The sequence below is a fragment of the Arabidopsis thaliana genome, chromosome 3 (genome assembly GCF_000001735.4).
Source record: "Arabidopsis thaliana chromosome 3, partial sequence".
Classification (NCBI taxonomy): domain Eukaryota; kingdom Viridiplantae; phylum Streptophyta; class Magnoliopsida; order Brassicales; family Brassicaceae; genus Arabidopsis; species Arabidopsis thaliana.
Genome location: NC_003074.8, coordinates 2952718 through 2976400, shown reverse-complemented (window position 1 = coordinate 2976400; position 23683 = coordinate 2952718). Strand labels below are relative to the sequence as shown.

Genomic DNA, 23683 nt, shown 5'->3' with positions numbered 1-23683 from the left:
TCCAAGAGAAAATAAACCGGTTCTGTTTTTATTTTTTTCCATATCGAAAGAAATCTAAAACCCACTAAAAGAGTTAGAAGGTTTCGACTACTATTTACGCAACGCAACCAACCTATCTGGGCCAAGTCCAAGCAAACCAGGAAATAGCTAAAACCCTAATCCTCAAATTGATCGACAAAATCGAACACTGAAGAGTTGTTTCCTATCAGATCAGATCGTGTTTATTTTCAGTACACTGTCTAGCTCAAATCCTCTACAACAATGGTAAGTTTGCCTGCGTATGTTCTTCTTTCGGGGTTCTCTACAATTTCCACTCTTTACTGTTTTTGCTGATTGATTTTGGAAAAATGATTTGATGATATTTCAAAGCATCCCTTTGATTCGATTAGGGTTTCTAAAAGAATCCTCCTTTTTTAGAGCTTCTGCTTTTATTTTTGCTCATTTGTGTTTGGGGTTTGTGTCAGTATCAGAGTGTTTTTTCTATGGTTTACTCTGTTTCATCTTGTCTGACGTATGGAATAATATTCTTCGCTTCTCGTATGCTCTCCAGGTTGCAGCGATAATTGCAGGCGCTGCTGTTGCTGCTGCTGCTTATGCTGGTAAATATGGAATAGAGGCATGGCAAGCGTTTAAGCTGAGACCAGTTAGGCCTAGAATGCGAAAATTCTATGAAGGTGGTTTCCAAGCTACTATGAATCGAAGAGAAGCTGCTCTAATTCTCGGTGTTAGGTACCTTTCTTTCTGTCTTTAGAGTTTAGCCTCTCACTACAAATGATACTAGTGGTCTTGGGACTTTTGTTTTAAATAAGGTTTCTCTTCTGCTAGTTTTGTAAAGTCTCCGCTGTGTAAATGATTTGAAATAGGCGGTATGGTTTCTCACACTAGTCCTCCTCGAGGGACTCCTCCTGTTCTTAAATATATCTTCATCTTTGGCTAGTCATAGGGGAGTTTCTTTCTGACTCTTTCATTTTTGGTAGAATTGGTAAATGATCATTTATAGGCAGTAGGTATGCCACACTAGTTTTTAACAAGTTTGCATAGGGGCCAAACTATGTTCTTACACAAGGGTAAATGGTTTGCATATGTTTAGTGGTGGTTTTTGCGACATTATTATGGCTTGATGAGTTTGTCACTTGTGGTGTTTGAATAGGGAGAGTGTAGCGGCAGAGAAGGTGAAGGAAGCTCACCGTAGAGTGATGGTGGCTAATCATCCAGATGCAGGAGGAAGCCATTACCTTGCGTCTAAGATCAATGAAGCCAAAGACATGATGCTTGGAAAAACCAAGAACTCTGGTTCTGCGTTTTGAAACCCTTTGGGTGAGGTCGATTGATCCCAACCACAAAGCCATGTGGCCTAGTTTCGAGTAGTTAGTCTAGATCGTTCTCTTTAAGCAATAACCATTAGATTGATTGATCCTATCAAGCCATGTAGTTCCAAGTTATTGGTCTAGTTCATTTTTTTATCATGATGATGTATAACGTGGGTATTTAACTTTTTCAGCGTGAGAAATATATAAACCAAACTGAAAATGAGTCTAGTCGGATTCTGGTTTTGTTCAAACATAAAACTATAAGAAGAAAAAAATATTGCATTTCCAATTAAGGGATAGCCGCTTTAATAAAATGTTCTTTCACTTGCACTCTTTGCAGTGCCAAATGTACTCTCAAAATGAACTCTGCTTTGTTATAACCTATAGAATCTGAAATCTTCAACCAAAGCAGAGGACTAAATCATCTTCTTGGTGTTATTTACACATTTCTCCATAATGGAACGAAGACCAAGAACAACGTGTTCCTATAGTTCTTTTTTACTTACTCTTTGGTAGTGAGCTACTGTCAGATAAACCTGTCTTTGGTTGATCCGGTCTATGGGTTTCCGTTCTTTGTTCCAATAACTCTACCGGGCCCTTTGGTTCTCCAAATATGGCCGAAAAGATCTGCGTGTGGCACTCATCACAGAGATAGAAGTAAGAGAAGTGGCCTTCGTTTGGGAGTCTATGTACCGTTGCTTCTGGTATGACTCGACTAATGTAATCTGTCACTGAAGGTGGAGTGACTCGGTCGTCCATACCCTATGTGACCACAAGCAAAATGAGTAACTCACAACTTGACAAAGGTGATCTTGTAGATGGCGGTTTTAAGTGTGATTTCAACAAACCTGCCATATGTGTATAGGTTTCCGAAAACCAATTAGTTCACATTCGGATTCACTGTACATTGACATTAGCCAAGAGAGGACGCCATTGGTTCTACACTTCTTCTGCATGTGGAACTCGGGAAGACTAAAGCCCCAATTTGATACCTGTAATGCGGCTTCTTCCACAAATGGTTTTGCAGTTCCTTGGCGTACAGACTCCTCCACATTCCTTTGGTAAAGATCTTCAAAAACTGGATCTGCGGTTACAAGTTTGTCCTGAAATAGAAAAGTGGTGTATACAGGTTTAGCTTGTGAGCCATAACTCACAAAGACTCAAAACCTTGGGAAGAAACACTTGATGAATACAGACTTACCTTTTCTCCTAATGACACTGACATCCACTTATCCAGCGGCTCGAGATTACCAGAGAGAAAGGACCTACGGTAGGAGAAAGGAAGAAGACTTGGCCACCGACGTGCTAAGAAGTACATGAATTTCCTCTTTCGTTGCCACTGCTCCCACGTTTTTGCCATCTCTTCCTTTGTCATGCTTGGCTCATATGGATTTATCATAGGCGCTACCATGGCAACTCCTGTAGATTTATAAAAATCAATACCTTCCCATATTATTTTGTGTCATTCTGTGAAAAACATGAGTTGGCCATGAATTGTGAATTTTCAAATTTTATCCAAAAAATTGAAGGTACCAGCTATTTGGTCCGGAAAATATCTCATTGCAGCCCAGGCATGCACACTACCACTGGAATAGCCGAGTAACCAGAACTTGTCAACAATCCCTAGAGCAGCAGCTAGGTCAATCATATCCGAGGCAGATGAGCTAAGGTTCCGAGCACGATGGGGATCACTCTCTCCAAACCCTGGAAGATCATATGACACTAGACGAACACCATAGTCCTTGAGCAATGATTCTTTTACTCCAGGTATACCTTGATAAGATAATGTTGAAACAGTAGAAGCAAATCAGATGTAATTGCATCATTAAAAGTAAGCTGAAGCTGAAACAAGGAGCTTATTTGATCATACCTGCAAGCCGAGAGGAAAGAAAAGAATGAGGAACAATTAGAGAGTGTCTAGCTCTGTCAGCTGAAACACCAAGCTCCTGGTAAGCTAAATATCTACCATCTGGAAGCTGTACACGGCTTGCACTAGTAGGATGCAGACGGATTTTCTTCAACAAAGGGACAGATCTATCATGGTCTGAACTAAAACTCAATGCTGCACTTAAAAGTTGGATATGTCAGAGTAAGGATACAAGCCTCTCTTGCACCAACGAGAATCTATTCAAGACTGCCACTTAAACCAATATCTAAGCAGAATCAAGTTAACTACATACAACAACCTCAAAAAATTCTATAAGGTTCATCCCAATACACAGTTTTCTAGCAGACATTTTGAATAACTGTTCATTATAAGAGTGTGGCATTGCAGATACATAATGGTGATCCAAAACCAGAAAACTGTTTGATAATATACCTGTGAGAGCTAGGAGGAAGACGAAGAAAATCACAGGCCAAGCATGAACAGGATCACGATCCTCAGGCAAGTACTCGTTAAGGAAGCTAAGCTTCTTCGAAACCTTAGCAGCTGGTTTCCGGAGCTTCCTTACAACGAAAGAGTCGTCGGTCACCACCATCTGCTGCACAACGTCTTTGCATCCGATTGCGAGATCCATAAGCATTTCTCCCCAAGACTTCATAAACCCCGTCACTTGATCTTTCAAACTCTCCACTGATTCGGATCCAGAACCCGACTCGAAACCCGAACTCTTTGACCTCGATTCAGTATCCGCCGTCAAATCAATCGGAGATCCGTCGTATTGTAAACCTCCGTCCATGAGACTAGCTAACTCGTCTTGCCACGTAGGCACTCCTCTTCGCATCTCCTCCATTATCAAAACGAAATCCCTAAATCCCAAGTCAGGACCAACTCTTCAGAGCAACAAGACGAAGAAGAAGAAGACCTGAACATACATTAAAGTGGGTTCTTATGAGCAAAGAGAAGAAAACACAAAGAGCGCGAGAGAGAAGAACATGGCGATAATGAGCTGCAAAACTGACACCTTTACAAGCGTGAACTTCAAGCTCACTTTTTTTCTTGACAAATATATATAAAAATTACTTCTTTCTAATTAAAATAACTCAAAGAGAATAATTTCAATAACGAATCAAAATCTTTCTCCCTTTTTTTTTGCATTAGAGAAATCGAAAGAGACAAAAGCTTCACTTACCAAATGACGCAGAAACAGCTTAGACGTCGTTGATAATCATGGTCACCAATCTATCTTCTTCCATTGAACATTTTTGCAATATTCTACCTTGATTTAGGACTGGTTATTGTCAAAGAAATTTACTCCAGTCCGCCATTGACGATCCACGATCCTTTTCCTGATTTTTTTGTATTTTACCGGTTGAATAAACAAATAAGGACCGTCAGATCAAGATCGCTTTTTTAAGAAAATGGACGGTCTTGCATGTCGTTTATCGACGCAGAGTACCGGCTGAACCGGTGCGTGTCGCGCGCTTCCTTATGCTTAGCTTTGTGTGCCTTTTACCTGCTACAACCGGTTTCGTTTTCTGACGTGGCGGATAGTGTGGGAGTCGTGGGCTAGTAGGTGCACCGTGCACGTGACTAGGACTGGAATGTTTCAATGCAGCGTATACGGTATTACGGGAAAAATGTCGTTTTATACGTAAACTTTCAAAAAGTGACCATTTAATACGTGAATTTTTTGTGTGGCCAAATAAAACATAATAAAAATGTTGACCGGTCGTTTCACACAAATGTTATTGTTGACCAGGCCAAAATCCCCATACCGTTATCTTTTTCTAACGGATACGTTAATTCCGTTACCACACGTTAATTAGTTTCCTGTAATACTCAAAACGACGTCATTTCATTGAAATCAAAAAATCAAAATTCCCAAATTGATTTCAAAATCCCTAAATTCCAAAATGGAATCCAATTCATTTTTCTTCAATCCATCTGCTTCACATGGCAACATCATGTTCTTCTTTAGGAATCTCAATCCCGTTGTCCAAGGTTCTTTTCTCACTCTCATAATCTTATTTCATCATGTTGGAAGTTTCCCTGTTTTTGTTTTGTTGTCTTGTGAATAAAATGTTACGAACACACACACATGAGAACCAATTTGAATATGAATAATAACATTCGACTATTGACAGCAGTTGTTCGTTTGAATTCACGAAGGGGGAGGAACAAGATCGATGATGAACAAGGAGGAAACATCAAAGCGAAGGCCCTTCTTTAGCTCTCTTGAGGATCTTTACGACGATGACTATTACGACGACCAATTGCTGAAAATAAGAGGCTGTTAGGGATTTGGTTTTTAGAATTTAGGGATTTGATTTTTGGAATTTAGGAATTAAGGATTTGTTTTTTTGGAATTTAGAGATTTTGAAATCAATTTTAGGAATTTTGATTTTTTGATTTCAATAAAACGACGTCGTTTTGAGTATTGACGGAAACTAATTAACATGTGTTAACGGAATTAACGGATCCGTTAATGAAAGATAACGGCATGGAGACTTTGGCGTAGTCAACAATAATATTTGTGTGAAACGGCCGGTCAACGTTTTTATTATGTTTTATTTGGCCACACAAAAATTTTCGTATTAAATGGCCATTTTTTAAAGTTCACGTATAAAACGACATTTTTCCCGTATTATTACCTTAAGGAGTTGGCATAATATTTGGGTTGACATGTGATGGGCCTTCTTGTTAAGCCCAAATATAAAAATAATCATTTGCCGTTTAATCAATTTCATTGCAGACCGGTTAATGCCTAAACCAGGGCTCTCACGAGTCTTGACCCAAGCCTATATATACCTATTTTCTTATCACTAGGGTTTTTCAATCTCTCACGAACTTAAAACGTCGCGCCTTTAGCAGTTTCAGCTCATCTCTCGACTTTTTCACTCGCGCCGTCGTCAACATGGGGTACGGTATCCTCTCTTAGACTCTTTATGTTTCAGTCTCATCTCTCCGCTTATAAGTGATCGTGTTTTTGTTATGTCGGGTTTAGGATTTGTTTTATGTTTTTTTTGTTTATTCCGGTTTCTCTTTGGTGCCTTGCCGTTTTCGTTATCTCGGGTCGGGATGGTTGAATTAAGGGATTTGAATGACATTCATACGTCGTGTAGTAATACTTTGTTAATCACCCTGTTGAAGCTACGAAGTTGCTATAATTCGTAGTTTTTTCTTATAAACGTTGGAGTTATTTGGTCTGAAATGTGGAAATTATGATTATGATTTTTGATTTTTTTCCTTACTACACTCTCCTCTTGTGTTAAGTATTTGTGATTTAGATTATAACTTTATGTTCTTTATCAACTCCGAATTTGTTTTATATGTTCTGAGTGAGTTGATTTCATCTGATGAAATGTCCTTTGGTTCTCAATTTCTTTTATCTTCTATTTGAATATCTTCAGTAAGACACGTGGTATGGGAGCTGGTCGCAAGCTTAAGCAGCTTCGGATTACTCAGAGGTGGGCGGACAAGCATTACAAGAAGTCTAATCGAGGCAACGAGTGGAAGAAGCCTTTTGCTTGTTCTTCTCACGCTAAAGGAATCGTTCTTGAGAAAATGTAAGTTTGTATAAACATATATATTTACCATTTCTTGATTTTGTTAGTAGTATAGATCTTGACTTTGATGAGACTCTGTGTTTGATTATGCAGTGGTATTGAGGCTAAGCAGCCTAACTCTGCTATCCGTAAGTGTGCTAGAGTTCAGTTGATCAAGAATGGTAAAAAGATTGCTGCCTTTGTCCCCAATGATGGTTGTTTGAACTACATTGAAGAAAATGTAAGTTAGATTGACATCTACTTTTGAATGAGTAATCAAATTATATTCTTACCAATTACTCATTCATTGATACTGTGTGTAGGACGAGGTGTTGATTGCTGGATTTGGGCGTAAAGGTCATGCCGTCGGAGATATTCCCGGAGTTAGGTTCAAAGTGGTGAAGGTCTCTGGTGTCTCACTCTTGGCCCTTTTCAAGGAAAAGAAGGAGAAGCCTAGGTCTTGAGCTCTACTACATTTTATGAATTTTTTTTGATATTTGAAGGCATGTCTATGTACTTATTCAGTGACATCTCTTATTCTATTTTCCTCCGAGTTGAGGTTAATTTTGTTTGGATTCTAATTTATTTATTCAAATTCATAATTAGTTTTGGATTCAAATGAATTATTGACCATTAAATTGCACAAATCTGGAAAAACAAAAATAACTTTGTTACATTCTCTCACTAGTGTTTGTTCAACTCTGATTAAATCATACAATTCTAAACTTTGAAAGAGAAGAGAATCCATCTAAAAGGTATATTCCACTCTTGGGTACTAACAAGAACCGGACTCGATTTTAGAAAGATCTGTATTAGTGGGTTAGACGCTGATGCTGAGCCTTCCTACTCTGCAGAAACATCTTCCTTGCAACTATCAGATCCACCAGAGCAGTTCTTGTTACTCGGCTGCTCTCTCAAGTCCAAGCCACTGATTTTCTCCCCGGTTAGATTGCTGTCCATAATAGATTTCTCATCCGCTACATTTGCAGCTTCTTTCTTATCCTCATGTACGACCTGCTCCTTAGAAGAGTCTTTCAAGTCTCTAGACTCCAACATCGGGTCCTCCACAAGGTTAGTACTAGGAGCTTCCTTTCTGACCTGATCAAGTTCTCCGGATAGGTTGTGGTCTAGGCTGACAGAATTGGATTTCCCACTTGTGGTTTTGGTAACAGAAGCAGCGTGAGGGCTTGAAAGTGTAGTTGAAGGAGAAATTTCTCTTGCTGATAATGCTTCGGCTTTAGGTTTCTCCTGAAGACTCTTTCCACTGCCATTGCTCTTGGCTGCCTTTTTGGAGGTCGAATCACTGCAAGGTAAGAGTCTGGTTGGTGTTGAACAATGCATCTGGTTTGCCACTTTCAATATGCTTGCCCCAATTCCGAAACTTTTTCTAGCTTTCTGTGGTGTAATCTTATCACCAGCAGACAAATTATTTTTTCGATCATTTTTGGGAGAAACTGGAGATCCTGGATCCTCTGTTTGCAGGTTTGCCTTAATCTTTTTCGTGGACTTGGGAACTTTTGACTGCACAACCTTGCGTTTCTTTTCGCAATGCGGAACATTACCAGACTTTTCATGTGATGTGTTCCCATTATGTCTGCTTACGCGTTTCTCAGCAATGAACTCTGCCAAAGTTTTCTCCTTTTTCTTTGGAACAATAGTTTCTTCATATTCAAACACTCCATCGTGTTTACAGTCACCTTTATCAGGATCAGAAACTTCAACTAAGCTACTTTGCTCTGTTTGCAGGTTTGTCTTTCTTCTTTTAGTATAAACTTGTTTACTCTTTGTTGGTTCAGGATCAGAAACTTCCACTAAGCTACTTTGCTCTTCTGCAGGAGAAATCTTGGGTGCAGACTCTACTGACCCCTGGAGTGTCATAAACTCGGGGAGGTCAGTATAGCCTTTCCAGCGATTAAAAGCTAATAACTGTGCTCTCTGACTTACAAGCTGCAGCGCATCAGTAGCATCATAGCTAGGAGAGCATGCTAAACGCTTCACATATCCCACAAGGTTTGCAGGTTCAAAGAAGACTGCACTTGAGACCTTGTCTCCACCGTGTATTGAGCTTGAATCTTCTCGGATTCCAGGATTGATTACATTCTGAGTCTTGATCTTCTGATAGACTTCCTCTGAGATACAAGAACAAGCTAAACCAAACTCTATCCTTCTTGATACCTCTTCTAACGCAAAATCAATAGCATCAATAAAATCAGGTAGACTACTCTGCTTTGCCATTTGGGAGAAATGCTGTCGAAAAGGCTTAATCCGTGACGCCTCATTCCAAGCAAAGGTGCAATCTCCAAAATAAGTTACTAAGAAACTTCCTTTCTTGAAATGCTTCTTCGCCTTGTCTGTTGCAGCCGAGGCATCAAACACCTGTCCAGGCCACCACGGATGGCTCCTTACTTTAGCCCAAACCAAATCTGAGTCAGAGATCTTCACCTTCGCAGCTACATGGGCAATTTCATCATCCAAAATACTCTCATCCTTGCTCTCATGCGGTTCTAAACCCATAAAACATACAACATCCAAGTCCTCAACTTTTGTTCCTTGCTTTTCTAAGCCATCGGGTTTTCTATCCTGAACAAGGTCTTCACTATCCAGTCTGCCATCAGAAACCTTCACATCACTGAGATCAGCGCCATGAGAACAGACCATGTCAGGTTCCACTTCCTTCTCAACAAGAAGCCCCCTTTTCTCTACCATCATGACCTCTTCGCTATCTACTAGAACCTTCTTGTCACTTTGGTTACTCTCTCCACCTACATTTTCGGTTCTAGTGCCTAGATCTAACTCTCCATTTACAGATTCCGTTTCCTTAACAAGATTAGTAAATCCATTTACTTTCTCCATCCCATTATCACCAGCTGAAGCAAAGTTGCCGCATCCTTCTTTATCATCTCCAATTGTTTTCAGCTCCTGAGCTTGACCAGCTAGGGCTTCAGACATTTGATCATTTCCGACCTCTAAACTCGACGCATTAGCCTCTGAGACTGATTCAATACGTTCTGATTCCGTCGACATAAGCAGTACCAAAACAAAACCCTAGAAAATCATCAGAAATTTTCTTCAGTTCATTTCCCAACAAAACATATAACAGAACCTACAGGTGAAGAAAGAAAGATAGAGAAGGTGCTCACAACAAACCTCTGGTCACGGTGGTGATGAACAGCGAATTTTCCGGCGGCGGGAGCTCGTTTATAGAAATGAAGTAAACGAAGACGTCAAATCGAACCAGAAACGGGTTTCTCGTTTTTTTTTTGTTGTTGTGAATTTTTGTGCGGTTCAGTCCACGTGGCGGACAACTAAAGCTTTATTAATTGATTTTATCCTTTCTTTTGGTTATCTTTGGGTTTTAGGGTTCAATCATTTGGCCCACTTACCAAAAACCCATCACAAAAAGCCCTTTACCTTTTTCCCGCCAAAACCCATTGGCCTAAGCGAGATTTTTCTCTGCGACTGACGACGAGCGAGTTACAGTGGGTTAAGCGGTGATGGGATTTTACGGTGGTGGAAGCATGGCATCGGGTCGCCCTGAATCAACAGGAATTGATTCTCTCGGCATCGGGAAAATATTAGCTGTATACATCAAGGACAACGAGAATTTGGCCATCGACGAGGATAAGTTGCAGCTCACGGCGGAGCTCATCCGCGTATTCTCCGCATCACCTGGTAGAGACATAGTTTCTCAGGTACATCCTCACTTGGCCATCATCAAATTTCTGGTAAAAAGTTTATAAATCTGAATTTTATAAAGCTTGGTATAGCTTGATTTCGAAATTAAATTCCGGTTATGAAATTGTAATCTATTTAGCTAGATTTCGTTTCCACTCTACTTCTATGAAGAATTAGGGTAGATAGAAAACGATTAATCAACTTCTCTATGCGTCAATTAGTTCTTCTTAGTATCTAAAAATAGGAGAAACAGTTTATAAGTTTATTCCATGGCTTGAGCCAGGTGAATGAAGACGGTGGTGGTTCCTTCTCTTTGTCTCTTGATCTCCAACAATTCAAGAAAATATCTGATATCGAGAACTTTTTCATAAATCTAGAGGATAATCCTAAAGGAGTTATCCCATGTATGAATGCTGCTGTTCACAAGGTATGCTATTACTTTTCATTGGGGTTTGTTTTCTTGGTTGGCATAAGATGAAGACTTATGTCATCTCTCACAGGTTCTTTTTGATCAATGGGAGACTAATGAGTTTGAGAATGTTATGAAGATCAATGTTCGTCTGCATAATTATCCTGAATCTTCTATCTCCCTGAAAAACCTGAGAGCAGCTTATATTGGTAGACTGTCTCATCTAGCGAAATAAATAATAAGATGTAAAACCTTAAGTGAGACATAGCATGAGTGTGTGCTTTTGAAATTGCAGGAAAGCTTGTAACCGTTCATGGGACTGTTGTTAAAGTTAGTACTGTGAAACCCCTTGTCACACAGATGGCTTTTGACTGTGGAAAGTGCAAAACTGGCATAACCCGGGAATTTACTGATGGAAAGTTTTCTCCTCCACTAAAATGTGATTCCCATGGATGCAAGTCCAAAACGTTTACTCCAATCCGGTCCTCTGCTCAGACAATTGATTTTCAGAAAATCAGGTGTTCTCCTATTTGCGTCTCATCATTTTGTGTACTTCATCCTTGTTAGTTATGTATCTGACCATTGTTAACCAGCTGTCCAAATGCATTTTAGGGTACAGGAATTGCAAAAGCCTGAAGACCACGAAGAAGGACGGGTACCCAGAACTGTAGAATGTGAGCTGATGGAAGACCTTGTGGACATATGTATCCCTGGTGATGTGGTGACAGTTACAGGGATTATAGGAGTAATTAATAATTACATGGACATTGGGGGAGGTATTGATTTTATAACTTTTCATGGAGTTCTCTCCATCCTTGTTGTGTCCATAATTTGCAAACATTAACATGCCCAAACGCCTGCTATCCTTACCCGTAGAATAGCTGGAAATTTGTCTCTTAAAGTTCTCTTCCATGGTTTTTGGGAATCTCATTGCAGGAAAGTAAAATAGAGCACTGCTAAGTTGTTTGTTTTACTCATATTGACATTTTACCAAAGATCAAGGAGCTAGAAGCCTCATTACTGGTATTAAGCCATACTCAAGCTTAACAAACATTTAAAATGCTCCTGTTTCAGGGAAATCGAAGACCAAGAATCAAGGATTTTACTATTTGTTTATAGAGGCAGTTTCAGTGAAAAACACCAAGCGGCAGTCTGCATTTGAGAACTCAGAAGACTCTAGTAGCAGTGCCCAGACTGCAGATGTTGGTGACTTATATTCATTCTCTCAGAGAGACTTGGAATTTATTGTGAAGTTCAAAGAAGAATATGGTTCTGATACATTCCGTCGCATACTTCATTCAGTCTGCCCGTCTATTTATGGCCATGAAATTGTCAAAGGTTATACTTCTGTCCATAACAAGATTTGATGATTACAATTAGAAGCATTGCATATCATGATACGTCTGTTGTTTGTTTTCTTCTTATCATTTCAACAGCTGGGATAACACTATCTCTTTTTGGAGGTGTAAGGAAGCACTCGATGGATCGGAACAAAGTTCCAGTCAGAGGAGACATTCATGTCATTATTGTTGGTAAGCTTTTGAACCATGTTTAGCTTGAGCTGAGGAAAGGGTATTTGTAACTAGTTTGTAGCACGAAATTGTGATTGATGATTTTCGATGCACTAATAGGTGACCCAGGATTGGGCAAAAGTCAGCTCTTGCAAGCAGCAGCTGCCATTTCCCCTCGTGGCATTTATGTATGTGGTAATGCGACGACTAGAGCAGGGCTCACCGTTGCTGTAGTGAAAGATTCCATGACAAATGACTATGCGTTTGAGGCTGGTAGCTCATACCCTCTCCTTTATTTAGCCCGCACAAATCTCAGTATATAGCATATTATTCTACTGTTTCCGATATGGGTTTGAGTCATGCTGTTGATGGATAGTTTTACTTAATACTTACTTAGTCTAAAATTCATTTCTTGTCTTGATGCTTGAGGTTGTGTATGCCTTGTCGGTTTCAAGTGATGTCATTTTATGTGGATGTTATATTACTGTCTTATAGTTTAGACTTTAGAGTGGGGGATCAATTAGCAGCAGTCTAAAATCTTTCTACAAGATATAGATAGTTCATTCAAAAATTCGCATCTTCAAAAGTGTTTTATCAGTATTAGGATAGGGTTTTACTGAAGAACGGCACAATAGTAAAAAGTTGTATATGCAGAGGAACCCCTACTTTTAAATAGTTCAACTGATTTGTGTGTAGGACGAGAAACCTTCCATCTTTCTTAACCTAGTGCTACTCTGTGAGCAGGTGCCATGGTACTCGCAGATGGCGGGTTGTGCTGTATTGATGAGTTCGATAAAATGACCACCGAGCATCAGGTTTTTTCTTATCGGCAATGTCATTACTTCTGATGTTGACATTTTTCTCATTACTTACATCACTTTGCAACAGGCGTTGCTAGAAGCAATGGAACAACAATGTGTCTCTGTTGCAAAGGCTGGGCTTGTAGCTAGTCTATCAGCTCGAACTTCTGTTATAGCAGCAGCAAATCCTGTTGGTGGCCACTACAAGTAATTTTCTTACTTTGCTATCTCATCAATCATCATTGTGGGAGTGTTTGAAATATAGTAACGACAATGTATGTTCTTGATATTTACATTGTCTTTATGATCTCATTTCAGCCGTGCAAAAACTGTAAATGAGAACTTAAAAATGAGTGCTGCCCTTCTCTCACGGTTTGATTTAGTTTTCATATTACTTGACAAACCTGATGAGCTACTCGACAAGCAAGTCTCAGAGCATATTATGTCGGTGAGTCTCTCCATCTCAGAGCCATTATTGTTGTAGAGCATGCCTCACAAAGATATTAGCAGATTTTCGCATTTGTAAACCTTCTATAAATGCTTGGTGGATAAAAGACATATTTTAGTTTCTGGAAAGACTTTCTTCAGTCTACGCATTCATAGCCATTAATATAAAATCGTACCTTTGAATTTTTCTTGCAGCTTCATTCTGCAAGTGGAGAAACATCACCTGCACTAAAGAAGTTTAAACCAGGTCCACTTTCTTTTGGCTGTTGGGTATATAGCTAGTAGAAAGACGACCTTATTGAAGATAAATTCTTGACTTCTTGTTTAATAGTAAATGCAGCATCACAGAATGCTGGGTATGCAAACATGCATGCAGAAGGGAATTCTCTACTTTCAAGACTGCGGTTGGACTCTGAGAAAGATGACGACTTTTCTCCGGTTCCTGGCCAATTGCTTAGGAAATATATTTCCTATGCACGGAATTTTGTCAATCCTAAGTAATTTGATCTATCTCCCAGCTGCAATGACTAAATGCTTGCGAGCTAATTTAGATATTACAAATAACATCTCTTTATCTGTTCAGGATGTCAAAGGATGCTGGAGAGATCATACAGAAGTTTTACTTGAAGCTGAGAGACCATAACACATCTGCTGATTCCACACCAATAACAGCAAGACAACTGGAAAGTTTGGTTAGGCTTGCTCAAGCTAGAGCTCGGGTTGATTTAAGGGAAGAAATAACAGTCCAAGACGCTATGGTAAGCCAGAACATGAAATGATTGTATCCTTTCTCTGTGCTTACATGCATATGTTTGACCATACACTGACTTAGCATCCATATCATACATGTATAAAAGTCTTATGTTCTCTGATCTTTATTGGTTGATAAGGTAAGCAGCTAGCATGAAATTTCAATTCAAATCTGCATTGTTGTGATCTTGGCTTGGTCAACTGTCTTGACTTTTTTCGTTGGATTTGCTTTTACAGGATGTGGTTGAAATAATGAAAGAATCGTTGTATGATAAGCTTATAGATGAACATGGTGTTGTGGATTTTGGTCGGAGTGGAGGAATGAGTCAACAAAAGGAGGCCAAACGCTTCTTAAGTGCTCTTGATAAGCAATCAGAGCTGCAGCAGAAAGATTGTTTCTCTGTTTCTGTATGGACAACTTGCTCGACATTTTGCTAATGGCGCTTCTGACATTATATTATGATCAATTTCTTATTCAAAAACAATTTCACTGCAGGAGATGTATAGTTTAGCTGATAGAATCGGCCTACGAGTTCCAGACATTGATACTTTCCTAGAGAACCTGAATATTGCCGGATATTTACTCAAGAAGGGACCAAAGACTTACCAGGTATATTCCTCCACCTAACTCAGAAACTAGAATGGTCAATCATAGATGGATAAAGGATTTGATTTAGTTTTCTTACACTGCTTAATTTCATATACAGGTCCTTTCCTCATCTTATTCCCGGAGTCAGTCATCCAGGTCAAGATGATTAGCATTCCGAGTAATAACCTTCCTTTATAACAGAAACATTTTAAGTAAATCTAGCATGTTCATTGCAATAGTATTGTTCATATCTAATTATGAACCTGATCATCAAAATCAGTCAATTATATATTACACAATGCCAGAAACTCCTTAGTATTATCTCATGGACTTGGGTTGAATGTTTATGTTGTTGTTCACTCACACCTACTGAATTACAACTACGGTAGAACCTAGTATACATTGTTGTATAAGAGAGTAGCCTGATCAATATATTGATCTAGTCTTCTCTTGGACCTAACTTCCATTCACTTCCATAATAAGAATTAGGCAAACCGAGCCAAAACTTGAAAGCTTCAGCCGCTCTCTTTCGTTCTACCCGCCTATCTATTCTGGCTTGTGAAGCATGTTTGCTAGTGAACATCCTCGAGTGCATCTCCACATAGATCTTCTTGTACTTAGTCTTATTCGGAGGTATCCCATTCTCCTCCATACATGCGATTATCTCCAATGCCTTCTTGAAAAAAGCAGCCCTGACACATATATCCGCTAGTGTATCTAACAACCCTTCATCTGGTTTCAGCATCGGAGGAGCAGGATCTGAAGAAGAATCTGAAGGTGCTTCTTTCTTTTTCACCGCACACCTTTCCTTTATCTCCTTCCAAAGCAAGAGAGCATCACCAGGTTTCCTCGCCTGCGAAACCCCATTGGCTAGACTCCCATAGGTTGCCACATTTGGGTAAAACCCGTTTTCTTTCATTCTTGACACTACTCTCTGAGCATCCTCAATCAAACCTAGCCTGCAGTACCCTTCAACCAACATGTTCCACGCGATCAAATCAACTTTGACCCTTGGATCATTCATCATCTCATCAAACACCCTATTCGCCAACTTGGGTTGCCCCGACATTGCAAAAGCCTTCATCAAAGTTGTGTAACTAATCTTAGTTGGTGCAATCCCTCTCGTTCTCATTTCATTGAAAAACGCTAGAGCTCCTGCGCTATCATCTATAAGAATGCATCCATCTATTATAATGTTATAGGAAACCACGTCTGGCTCGATCCCCGCATCTTCAGTCATCTCTCTTAGTAAATCCTCTGCCCTATCTATCTGCAACTGCTTACAATATCCTTTGAGCAGAACATTATAAGTAATCCTATTTGCAGGAACACCCATCCGAGCCATCTCGGCTAACACTTGTCTTGCTCTATCCATCAACCCTGCATTTACAAAAGCTGACACAACCGTAGTGTATGTAACTTCATCTGGGTGACTGTTTCTATCATCTTGACGCCTCATTGCCTCAAGCATTCTAGCTGTGTCTGCCACACGCCCATTCTTCATATAACCTTTCATCAACGTCGTGTAGATCCTTGAGTCTGGTGCAAAGACTTTAGGCAACAATGGTGGCTCACCACTCGGATCAACCGAGTTAGGTAGCAATTTCTTGAACACATCTACAACCCCCTCTTCACTTACCTCATCCCGAGCCGAATAACCCGAGTCTTCATCATCCTCAAACGCATCTTCATCATCTTCTGCTTCTTCCTCTTCTTTCTCCTTCAAATCCTCAGCGTTGCATTCTCGTAGAACCTTACAAAGATCTCTCCTTTTCTCCCTCATCGCTTGAACAATCCTCTCAGCAGTTCTCAAATCTCCAAACCCAACATAAGCTGCAACAAGAGAATGCATTGTAGTCATACAAACCTTAATCCCCTTGTCAATAATCCTTTCCAACACAAACACAATCAATTCCTTCCGACCAACCCTCGCACAAAGCTTAATCATAACATTGTAAGTCAAGACATCAGGCTCACAATCCCACTCAGACATTTCCTCGAACAACTTCCAATACTTGTCAGTATCACCAAGGTTAGCACAAGCGTTAAGCACCGCATTAAATGCCGCCGTATCAGGCCTAGATTGACCAACCAAAGACTGGTCACCAAATCGTTTGACTCGTCGCGTAATAGCGATGAAGAGTTTGATAGATTCTTCCGGACCATCATCTCCGGAAGCAGAGAGACTAGCTACTGCAGCTGTCCACGCTTTAACATGAGGTAAATACCCAGAACGAATCATGGACTTGATGACGGAGACGGCGTAAAGTGTTTGGCCAGACTTCGCTGCAGCCATGGCGAGGAGACCGAGGGAATTAGCGTCAAGGCGATGCAGCTGGCGTTCATTGCGGAGGCGCGTGAGGATAGATTGTGCGCGCGTGAGACTCTCGGGTTTGGATTGATAAGATAATTGAGAAACTAAACGGCTAAGACAAGTTGGTCCAGGGAGATGAGTGGATTGAACATACTTAGCCCAAGCTTCATCGGTTTTTCTATTGCGGAGGAGAAACAAAAGCTCTTGGTCGTTGTGTGTTGAATACGCCTCTGAGGGAGAGCCCAAGAAAGACGAGAGGTCTTCGGCGGAGCTATTAGCAGTGCCGGAGGCGGACCGTTGGAAAATTGGTCGACCAGCGTTGGTGAATGGTGGGTTTATAGAGCAGAGGTTTATGGGGTTGTGGATGAGAGTGAAAGATACCGGAGGGGTTAATGAAACGGGCTTTGGGTATGGAGGAAACGACGAAGATGATGATGACGTCGGAGGTCGGAGAATGTTCATTTTAGGTCCATTGGAGAGAGAGTGTGTGTTCTGTAATGAAAAAAAGCCTCCAAATGGATTATTCGAGTGGAAAGGAGTTGTGCTACGTCGTCGTTTTGAGTTCAAGCAAATTAATATCTCCATTTTATTTTTTCAAAAGAGCAAAACAATTATAATGATGATTTGAAGAAATTGTAGACAATAATATCATTCGTTTTCCGAATTTACAAAAATAAACTTTGAAGCTTTCATTTGTTTACCATCATTGAAGATACAGAAATAAAAATTATTTTAATTTTTCAACGATAACACAACTTTCAATATAGTTTATCATTGTGAGATTACTAGCCTTCAAACTATATGAAGGTAATGAATTGTTGTAAGAGTTTTTTAGTTTCAGCAAGCAAGTGCTCTTATTTCATTAATTAACAATTACAAAAAACGCAAGGCATACGTATAATACAATGTCTTCCATTTAATTTTTAAAGTATTTTCTATGATTACAATAATAATGTGAGGGAACAAGAATCAAGGAGGTAGGAGATGACACCAGATTCCAGATTACTCCTTGTCAGCAAACCTGCAAAGGACATGATGACATGAGCGTAAGTTATGTTATTATGATCAAAGTGTTTGCAAATGAAAAGTTTTTGTGAGTTTCTGAGGACCATTCAAAGTTTACGACACTACATTAGGAGAATAGGAAAGAAAGTTAAATAAAATGTTGATGAGAATGATTGTTCTATATGTTACTTACCCGAGTTCTGACAACTTTAGATGAGCTTCCGTATAGTCTTCGAAGAAGGCATCCTCATCCTGAGAGTAACAATCCAGTCAGTGATATTATCCTATTGACAATATATGTATGCTGAGAGAATCATGGAATGATGAGTTGAACAACTTACTGCAGCATATTTTTCAACAAATGGGAGAAAGAGAGGATCATCAAGAAGAGCCTTGTCGGTTGGTAGTTGAAGAAGTCCTTCTTTCTCTCCGCTTAGTATCTCTCTGTTTAACAACCATCAAGATTCAAGAGCTTCTAATTCAGCTCATGTCCAATTCAAGTATGAGCAAGCAGAAGCAGAGAATCTGATCTTACTTGAAATAGGAGTTGTCAAAAATGAGCGGGTTTGGTGTCCATGCACCCTCGAATCCTGAACGCTCCTTGTGGCACCGACCCTGAAAGTAAAAGAATGGTGTGAGCCAGAACTGAGAAAAGCACATAGGTCTTTGTTTCTGGATGCAGCATACATACCAAGGTGTGTCCACCAGACAATGCAACGATATCTTTGTCATTGAGTCCCATCCGACCAAACACATCTCTTAGATGATCCACACCTGAATTTATGATTATGAACATGTATCTACAATCTGATACCTGAATTCAAGCTAAATTCATTTTCATATATCTGCTTTACCTTTGGTGGCCTGAGGCAGACGACCTTCAGGAGGTGGCTCAACTTTGTCCTGAAAGATGAAGTTTGGTTCAGTTAATCACATGAACAAAAAACTTAGCAGTGGTGTCTCATCATCAGTGAGTTGCGTTTTAAAACGAAGAGATAGCTAATAATTGGTAGCCAGAAAACTGAGAAGTTGAATATTGACTCACCAGTCTACCAGGATGAAATGGAATCTCTGGTCCTCCAGTGATCTCAACAGCAACTACTCCAGCTAGCTACAGTAACCAAGAAACACAGATGAATCAAGCCCTTAAAGCCATGCGAAATACAAAGTAAGCTTTTAGATTCAGTATCAATCTAACATGTGTGAATCTAGTTCACTGCAGACAAACCAGAGGGCCAATAGCCGACGGCTCAAGCTAGAGAAGAACCCATTTTAAGTCATAACTTAGCTGTACCAACCAACAAAATCCCTTCCAAATGTTTCCCCTCTCGGTATAATCACTGATGCATCAAAAAACCCTTGATTCTATGGTTCTACCTCAAGTTCCTACTTACTACAGCTTGATGCATCCCTTGCTTCACAATTAGAGGTCAAAAAACTCAGTACATTGTTGAAAATTTACCTGGTAGAAGTCAGCATATGACAGAATAGGGAACAGCTCCTTGATAGGGTCAAGAAGCCTAACGGCAATATCAAGACCATTGTTGGCATCATGGGCTAGCTCTTGGGGATGCCTTATCGTCCCAAACGGTCCTCCTGTCTTCGTCTTCACATCAAATGTCCCAGCCGAGTGCCATCTGCAAATTTCCGCCAACAAAATATGCTCTGAGAAGCCATCAATCGAACAACTCAGTACTCACAGTAACAGAAAAGACTGGAACCAGAGAGAGGATCTTACGCAAGACGGAGGACGATGGGAGCACAGTGCTTCTCGGCAATAAGACCACGGAGCTTCCTCTTGCATCTCTGAACAGCTTTCTTGTACTCTTCTTTCACTTCCGGGTAACTCTTCTTCACCATTTTTTTCAAATTCGCTTCCTTCTGGAAATCGTTGAAGGCTTTAAAACCTAAAGAGAATGGAGAACCTATCGAGATCAATAAGATTACAAGAACATACAAACCTTTAGTTTAAACACAATGATCGATCACAGAAGAAAGTGCTAGTAGTTGTTACTTTAGTATACGGATCAATTTATAAAACTGGCTGATGATCAAAATGAAGCTTCTAGTTTCACTGTTTCAGTCTTCTTTTGGAGATGGACGGTCATGATTTGTAGATGGAAAAAGAAGGACTCTTGGCGCGCCTTCCAGAAACCATCCATAGTAAAGAAGAATAATACAAATTTATCCAACAGATACACACCACGTGTCATTCTGTATTCCTCGAGTATGTTGTACCAACTAATCAAAGCTTCAAATGATCTGTGTGATTGTAGGAAGAAGCGACGTTCTTTTTATACTCATGCTTTACTATCGAGCACAAAAACGTTAGGGTTGATCGACATTTGAATTGGGTTTGAGCTTCACTATCCACCAAAAAGACTTAAGGGTTGATAGACACACTATGCCTTTAAACAGTAAATCAATCGACATATTGATCAATTGAACTTGATTAATGTTTCTGCTGGGGTAAACCAAAGAAAGCTTCAGCTTGTTTTTAAGTAGGTTCATAACATAACAAGCATCATCATAGGAAACGAAGGAGCAAGAGATAAATAAATGAAACTGATAAAGGCGAAGTAAGAAATGGAGATGTAAAAAAGTGAAACTTGTTCATAATTCAACTTGATATCCAGACACCCAAAGACAAAACAGATTAAAAAAACCAAAATCTTTTGACTAAAATATGGAAAGTGTTCCAAAGCAGACGAGATTATTACTGGCTAGCACCGAGCCATTTGGTGAAGTTATCAAACTCGGTGTAATCACTGTCGGAGATCATAGTCTTGTACCACGACTTGCCTGCTGCTTTGATTGCCAACGCCTCCTCCTGATGTAAGAAAAATAGATATTTCAAAGTGGAGTTAGAAAAGAGGACATATGAAGAACAATTTTCACAAGGGACAAGAAAGTGCTAAGAGATTCAATTGCTTAATAGCTCAACCTAAAATCAATATCAAGACAAAGAATCGTACACAACAGATTTACAAGACAAACTACTAGACCACAATTCAGAACAGAAAAGGTAAGATCTAGTAAAGAAAGACTACTATAGTCATAGACTAAACCAGAGGGGAACAGATTATTGTATAGCTTAACATACACAAACTCAGTCAATTAGAACAATTGCAATATAAGTTAAGTCAAATGAAATGCAACCACAGATCAAAATGTAATCAGTAACTAAACAAAGACAATCCAAAAACGGTTGATAAGAGAACAAGTCAAGTATTGAGATTACCTTGGTAACGGTTTTCCTCTTCTTGGCGAGCTTCTCCTTCTTAGCCTTAACTCTCTGTGCTTCAGCTAACAGTGACATCCTCTTCGCGGTCTTAGCATAAGGATTCAACTTCAACATCACATTGAGATTCTTCAATGGATTCTTCTTAAGAACAGCCCTCTTCGCATCCTTCTTGATCGGATTCACAACACTCTGAATCTCATCTGAATTGATAATCCTGGCAAGATCAGCATTCACCATCTTTGCACGAGGAAGCACATACCCCTTCTTCTTCTCTGATGGCTTCTCAAACGAACCATAGATAGACTCAAGCTTCTCAAAGGCAGACTTGGTCCAGATCACAAACCGACCAAGGTGACCACCAGGAGCAAGCTTCAACAAATTAAGCCTCTCCACATGACAAAGCTCAACACCAGGAAGGTTTCTAAACGCCTTAACTATCTTAGATCCTTCAGTTCCATAAACCACCAGAGGACCTTTCCTAGAAATGTAACGACGGTTCCTCATTTTACCTTTACCAGGACGGATTCCAATGCTGTTCTTTGCCTTCTCAGCATCATCATAAGCACCGATCTGTTTCAAAACCTTGATCGCAGCTGAGGTCTTCTCCACAGCTTCGGCGGAGTCACTCACAACAAGAGGCATCTCAGGAACATTCTCGATCTTGTGACCACGAGCCATCACAAGCGCAGGAACAGCAGTTGCAGCGATAGCTGAGACGATTGCGTGACGCTTCATGTTGACATTGACACGACGGTGCCAGCGGCGCCAGATCTTGGTTGGAGCGAACATACGACCACCACGACACATGTTACCGAACGCAGCTTGACCAGCACGGTGAGTACCACCACCGGGAACACGAGGGATACGAGACACGGCACGTCCGGTTCCCCAGGACTCGGCGGAGGTCTGGTGACCGGCCTTCTTCGATACGGCGTATGGCTGACGGCTGTTGTTGGAGATTTGGGCGTGAACGAAGTTAACGATGTCTGGTCGAACTGGCGCCGTCATGACGTCGGGAAGTACGACGGTGGAGGATTGATCGGTGGACATGTCACCATCCAAGGTTTGGATGGTGACGAGAGGACGAGCAGCGGCGGCGGCCATTTGTCTCGAAATGTTTCTCTCTTCTCTCACTCTCCGTCTCTTTAGACTCTTTGAGAAATTAGGGTTTTCTCTCAGCTGAAGTTTAAGAACTAATATATGCTAGGGTTTCGTTAGGGTTACTGCTGAATTAGTGGGCCTTATAATAAAGCCCAATAAACCCAACTAATTTACCTTTCAGTAAGGGCCCAATATTTAAAGTTACCTCCGCTATAAGAACCGGGCACTGCTTTAGCCTTTAACGAACTAGTGGGCCTAATAAAACCCGACTATTTGTCTCTTAACTAAGAGACAATTGACCTAAGTTTTACCAAATTTAAGAGATTTATCTAATATTTAAATTATATAATTTTTTAAATATTTGTTAAGAGTTTTGCTAAGAGTCTACCATTGTGGATGCTTTTAGAATCATATAACAAACATCGTCAAAGAAAACGGTCGACGAAAAAAATAGATAAAAAGAAAAATGATCAAAGTAATGTACGAAATGGAGCGTTAAAGAGTGAAAATTTGCTTTATAGTTCAAATAATCTTTAGTCTCGATCTTGAATGGCAAAATATTTCAAATCATATTCTTTTCCTAAATATGGAAGTGCTCCTAAGCAGGTGAGATATTACTGATTAGCACTGCCACCGAGTCATTTGGTGAAGTTATCAAACTCGGTGTATTCACTATCGGCTTCGTTTTCTATTAAAATGCACACCTCAAAATATTCAGAAAATCTTTACAGTTTTATCTCATTTTTAATCTAAATCAAGAATCGATAACAATATTTTCGGACCATAATCTGAGCAAAAGATAAAACACGGTAATAGTTCTTTTCGTTTGGTTATATTTTCATGTGAATACTGTAGTCGTTTGGGTTTTTGGTCCAGTCCTTTTAGCTTTCAATGCCTCTCTTCAAGTTGGGTTTGATATCCTTTTATTGGGGTTAGGCCTTTTTAGTTTCAATTTTTGAAATTTTGTAATCACCTAGATAGGTTTAACCCATTTTGTAACGTTTTATCTTATGATAAAAAGTCAATAAACAGAAAGACCTTTGGGGGAAAAAAAAAAAAAATTGTAGTCACAACAAATGAAATCCCAACCCACGCGCT

General features: G+C 39.9%; 8 protein-coding genes and 2 long non-coding RNA genes across 16 annotated transcripts; 4 read left to right on the top strand and 6 right to left on the bottom strand.

The window, feature by feature from the left end:
• Window positions 1–82: 82 nt before the first annotated feature.
• AT3G09700 (Chaperone DnaJ-domain superfamily protein) lies at window positions 83–1599 on the top strand. The gene is made up of 3 exons (NM_111804.4): window positions 83–264; window positions 551–729; window positions 1151–1599. The coding sequence occupies exons 1-3, from the start codon at window positions 262–264 to the stop codon at window positions 1305–1307; spliced, it is 339 nt and encodes a 112-aa protein (NP_566352.1). The 5' UTR covers window positions 83–261; the 3' UTR covers window positions 1308–1599.
• AT3G02225 lies at window positions 741–1170 on the bottom strand. Its single transcript, NR_140896.1, has one exon. It is a non-coding gene; the product is annotated as an other RNA (long non-coding RNA).
• AT3G09690 (alpha/beta-Hydrolases superfamily protein) lies at window positions 1558–4588 on the bottom strand. Of its 2 annotated transcripts, NM_111803.4 has the most exons (7): window positions 4385–4588; window positions 3631–4117; window positions 3181–3372; window positions 2844–3083; window positions 2512–2729; window positions 2159–2413; window positions 1558–2072 (listed from the first exon to the last, which is right to left on the bottom strand). In NM_111803.4, the coding sequence occupies exons 2-7, from the start codon at window positions 4043–4045 to the stop codon at window positions 1809–1811; spliced, it is 1584 nt and encodes a 527-aa protein (NP_187580.1). In that variant the 5' UTR covers window positions 4046–4117; window positions 4385–4588; the 3' UTR covers window positions 1558–1808. The 2 variants fall into 2 exon arrangements, with proteins under 2 accessions (NP_187580.1, NP_001030665.1); NM_001035588.3 differs by lacking the exon at window positions 4385–4588 and having other exon boundaries at window positions 3631–4227.
• Window positions 3650–4226, top strand: AT3G02215. Its single transcript, NR_140895.1, has one exon. It is a non-coding gene; the product is annotated as an other RNA (long non-coding RNA).
• A 1441-nt stretch (window positions 4589–6029) lies between the features above and the next one.
• On the top strand, window positions 6030–7356 carry AT3G09680 (Ribosomal protein S12/S23 family protein). The gene is made up of 4 exons (NM_111802.1): window positions 6030–6114; window positions 6606–6761; window positions 6855–6981; window positions 7064–7356. Exons 1-4 carry the CDS (start codon window positions 6110–6112, stop codon window positions 7202–7204), a joined length of 429 nt encoding a protein of 142 aa, NP_566351.1. The 5' UTR covers window positions 6030–6109; the 3' UTR covers window positions 7205–7356.
• On the bottom strand, window positions 7343–10200 carry AT3G09670 (Tudor/PWWP/MBT superfamily protein). 2 transcript variants are annotated; one of them, NM_111801.5, is made up of 2 exons: window positions 9888–10200; window positions 7343–9785 (listed from the first exon to the last, which is right to left on the bottom strand). In NM_111801.5, the coding sequence occupies exon 2, from the start codon at window positions 9762–9764 to the stop codon at window positions 7584–7586; it is 2181 nt and encodes a 726-aa protein (NP_187578.1). In that variant the 5' UTR covers window positions 9765–9785; window positions 9888–10200; the 3' UTR covers window positions 7343–7583. The 2 variants fall into 2 exon arrangements, with proteins under 2 accessions (NP_187578.1, NP_001078128.1); NM_001084659.1 differs by having other exon boundaries at window positions 7431–9785; window positions 9881–10026.
• Window positions 10170–15168, top strand: MCM8 (minichromosome maintenance 8). 3 transcript variants are annotated; one of them, NM_001337838.1, is made up of 17 exons: window positions 10170–10432; window positions 10699–10842; window positions 10916–11033; window positions 11120–11342; window positions 11437–11600; window positions 11899–12162; window positions 12261–12356; window positions 12456–12608; window positions 13080–13150; window positions 13224–13342; window positions 13454–13583; window positions 13778–13829; window positions 13923–14079; window positions 14166–14340; window positions 14570–14740; window positions 14829–14942; window positions 15040–15168. In NM_001337838.1, exons 1-17 carry the CDS (start codon window positions 10235–10237, stop codon window positions 15085–15087), a joined length of 2397 nt encoding a protein of 798 aa, NP_001327098.1. In that variant the 5' UTR covers window positions 10170–10234; the 3' UTR covers window positions 15088–15168. The 3 variants fall into 3 exon arrangements, with proteins under 3 accessions (NP_001327098.1, NP_001319512.1, NP_001327097.1); NM_001337836.1 differs by having other exon boundaries at window positions 10204–10432; window positions 13914–14079; NM_001337837.1 differs by having other exon boundaries at window positions 10204–10432; window positions 13914–14079; window positions 14570–14942.
• On the bottom strand, window positions 15102–17725 carry HCF152 (Tetratricopeptide repeat (TPR)-like superfamily protein). The gene has a single exon (NM_111799.4). It carries the CDS (start codon window positions 17695–17697, stop codon window positions 15361–15363), a length of 2337 nt encoding a protein of 778 aa, NP_187576.1. The 5' UTR covers window positions 17698–17725; the 3' UTR covers window positions 15102–15360.
• A 345-nt stretch (window positions 17726–18070) lies between these two features.
• On the bottom strand, window positions 18071–20245 carry APX2 (ascorbate peroxidase 2). Of its 2 annotated transcripts, NM_001035587.3 has the most exons (10): window positions 20202–20242; window positions 19979–20121; window positions 19703–19877; window positions 19286–19351; window positions 19095–19143; window positions 18932–19014; window positions 18776–18855; window positions 18582–18684; window positions 18434–18492; window positions 18071–18256 (listed from the first exon to the last, which is right to left on the bottom strand). In NM_001035587.3, the coding sequence occupies exons 2-10, from the start codon at window positions 20098–20100 to the stop codon at window positions 18238–18240; spliced, it is 756 nt and encodes a 251-aa protein (NP_001030664.1). In that variant the 5' UTR covers window positions 20101–20121; window positions 20202–20242; the 3' UTR covers window positions 18071–18237. The 2 variants fall into 2 exon arrangements, with proteins under 2 accessions (NP_001030664.1, NP_187575.2); NM_111798.4 differs by having other exon boundaries at window positions 19979–20245.
• Window positions 20246–20652: 407 nt separating this feature from the next.
• On the bottom strand, window positions 20653–22708 carry AT3G09630 (Ribosomal protein L4/L1 family). 2 transcript variants are annotated; one of them, NM_001035586.1, is made up of 2 exons: window positions 21482–22664; window positions 20653–21067 (listed from the first exon to the last, which is right to left on the bottom strand). In NM_001035586.1, exons 1-2 carry the CDS (start codon window positions 22586–22588, stop codon window positions 20957–20959), a joined length of 1218 nt encoding a protein of 405 aa, NP_001030663.1. In that variant the 5' UTR covers window positions 22589–22664; the 3' UTR covers window positions 20653–20956. The 2 variants fall into 2 exon arrangements, with proteins under 2 accessions (NP_001030663.1, NP_187574.1); NM_111797.3 differs by having other exon boundaries at window positions 20663–21070; window positions 21482–22708.
• Window positions 22709–23683: the final 975 nt, after the last annotated feature.

Excerpts from the sequence above, each read along its gene's own strand:
- MCM8 (NM_001337836.1), top strand. The coding sequence starts at position 10,235 with ATGGGATTTTACGGTGGTGGAAGCATGGCATCGGGTCGCCCTGAATCA. Across the intron at positions 11,601-11,898 it reads TTACATGGACATTGGGGGAG|GGAAATCGAAGACCAAGAAT; the intron begins GTATTGATTTTA and ends CTCCTGTTTCAG. Across the intron at positions 12,357-12,455 it reads CATTCATGTCATTATTGTTG|GTGACCCAGGATTGGGCAAA; the intron begins GTAAGCTTTTGA and ends ATGCACTAATAG.
- AT3G09690 (NM_111803.4), bottom strand. The coding sequence starts at position 4,045 with ATGGAGGAGATGCGAAGAGGAGTGCCTACGTGGCAAGACGAGTTAGCT. Across the intron at positions 3,373-3,630 it reads CTTCCTCCTAGCTCTCACAG|CATTGAGTTTTAGTTCAGAC; the intron begins GTATATTATCAA and ends TTTTAAGTGCAG. Across the intron at positions 3,084-3,180 it reads TCTTTCCTCTCGGCTTGCAG|GTATACCTGGAGTAAAAGAA; the intron begins GTATGATCAAAT and ends TATCTTATCAAG.
- AT3G09700 (NM_111804.4), top strand. Across the intron at positions 730-1,150 it reads GCTCTAATTCTCGGTGTTAG|GGAGAGTGTAGCGGCAGAGA; the intron begins GTACCTTTCTTT and ends GTGTTTGAATAG.
- AT3G09680 (NM_111802.1), top strand. Across the intron at positions 6,762-6,854 it reads GGAATCGTTCTTGAGAAAAT|TGGTATTGAGGCTAAGCAGC; the intron begins GTAAGTTTGTAT and ends TTGATTATGCAG. Across the intron at positions 6,982-7,063 it reads TGAACTACATTGAAGAAAAT|GACGAGGTGTTGATTGCTGG; the intron begins GTAAGTTAGATT and ends TACTGTGTGTAG.
- APX2 (NM_111798.4), bottom strand. The coding sequence starts at position 20,100 with ATGGTGAAGAAGAGTTACCCGGAAGTGAAAGAAGAGTACAAGAAAGCT. Across the intron at positions 18,856-18,931 it reads TGTCTGGTGGACACACCTTG|GGTCGGTGCCACAAGGAGCG; the intron begins GTATGTATGCTG and ends TTTTACTTTCAG. Across the intron at positions 18,493-18,581 it reads TTGTTGAAAAATATGCTGCA|GATGAGGATGCCTTCTTCGA; the intron begins GTAAGTTGTTCA and ends TGTTACTCTCAG.
- AT3G09630 (NM_111797.3), bottom strand. The coding sequence starts at position 22,588 with ATGGCCGCCGCCGCTGCTCGTCCTCTCGTCACCATCCAAACCTTGGAT. Across the intron at positions 21,071-21,481 it reads AGAGGAAAACCGTTACCAAG|GAGGAGGCGTTGGCAATCAA; the intron begins GTAATCTCAATA and ends TTCTTACATCAG.
- AT3G09670 (NM_111801.5), bottom strand. The coding sequence starts at position 9,764 with ATGTCGACGGAATCAGAACGTATTGAATCAGTCTCAGAGGCTAATGCG.
- HCF152 (NM_111799.4), bottom strand. The coding sequence starts at position 17,697 with ATGAACATTCTCCGACCTCCGACGTCATCATCATCTTCGTCGTTTCCT.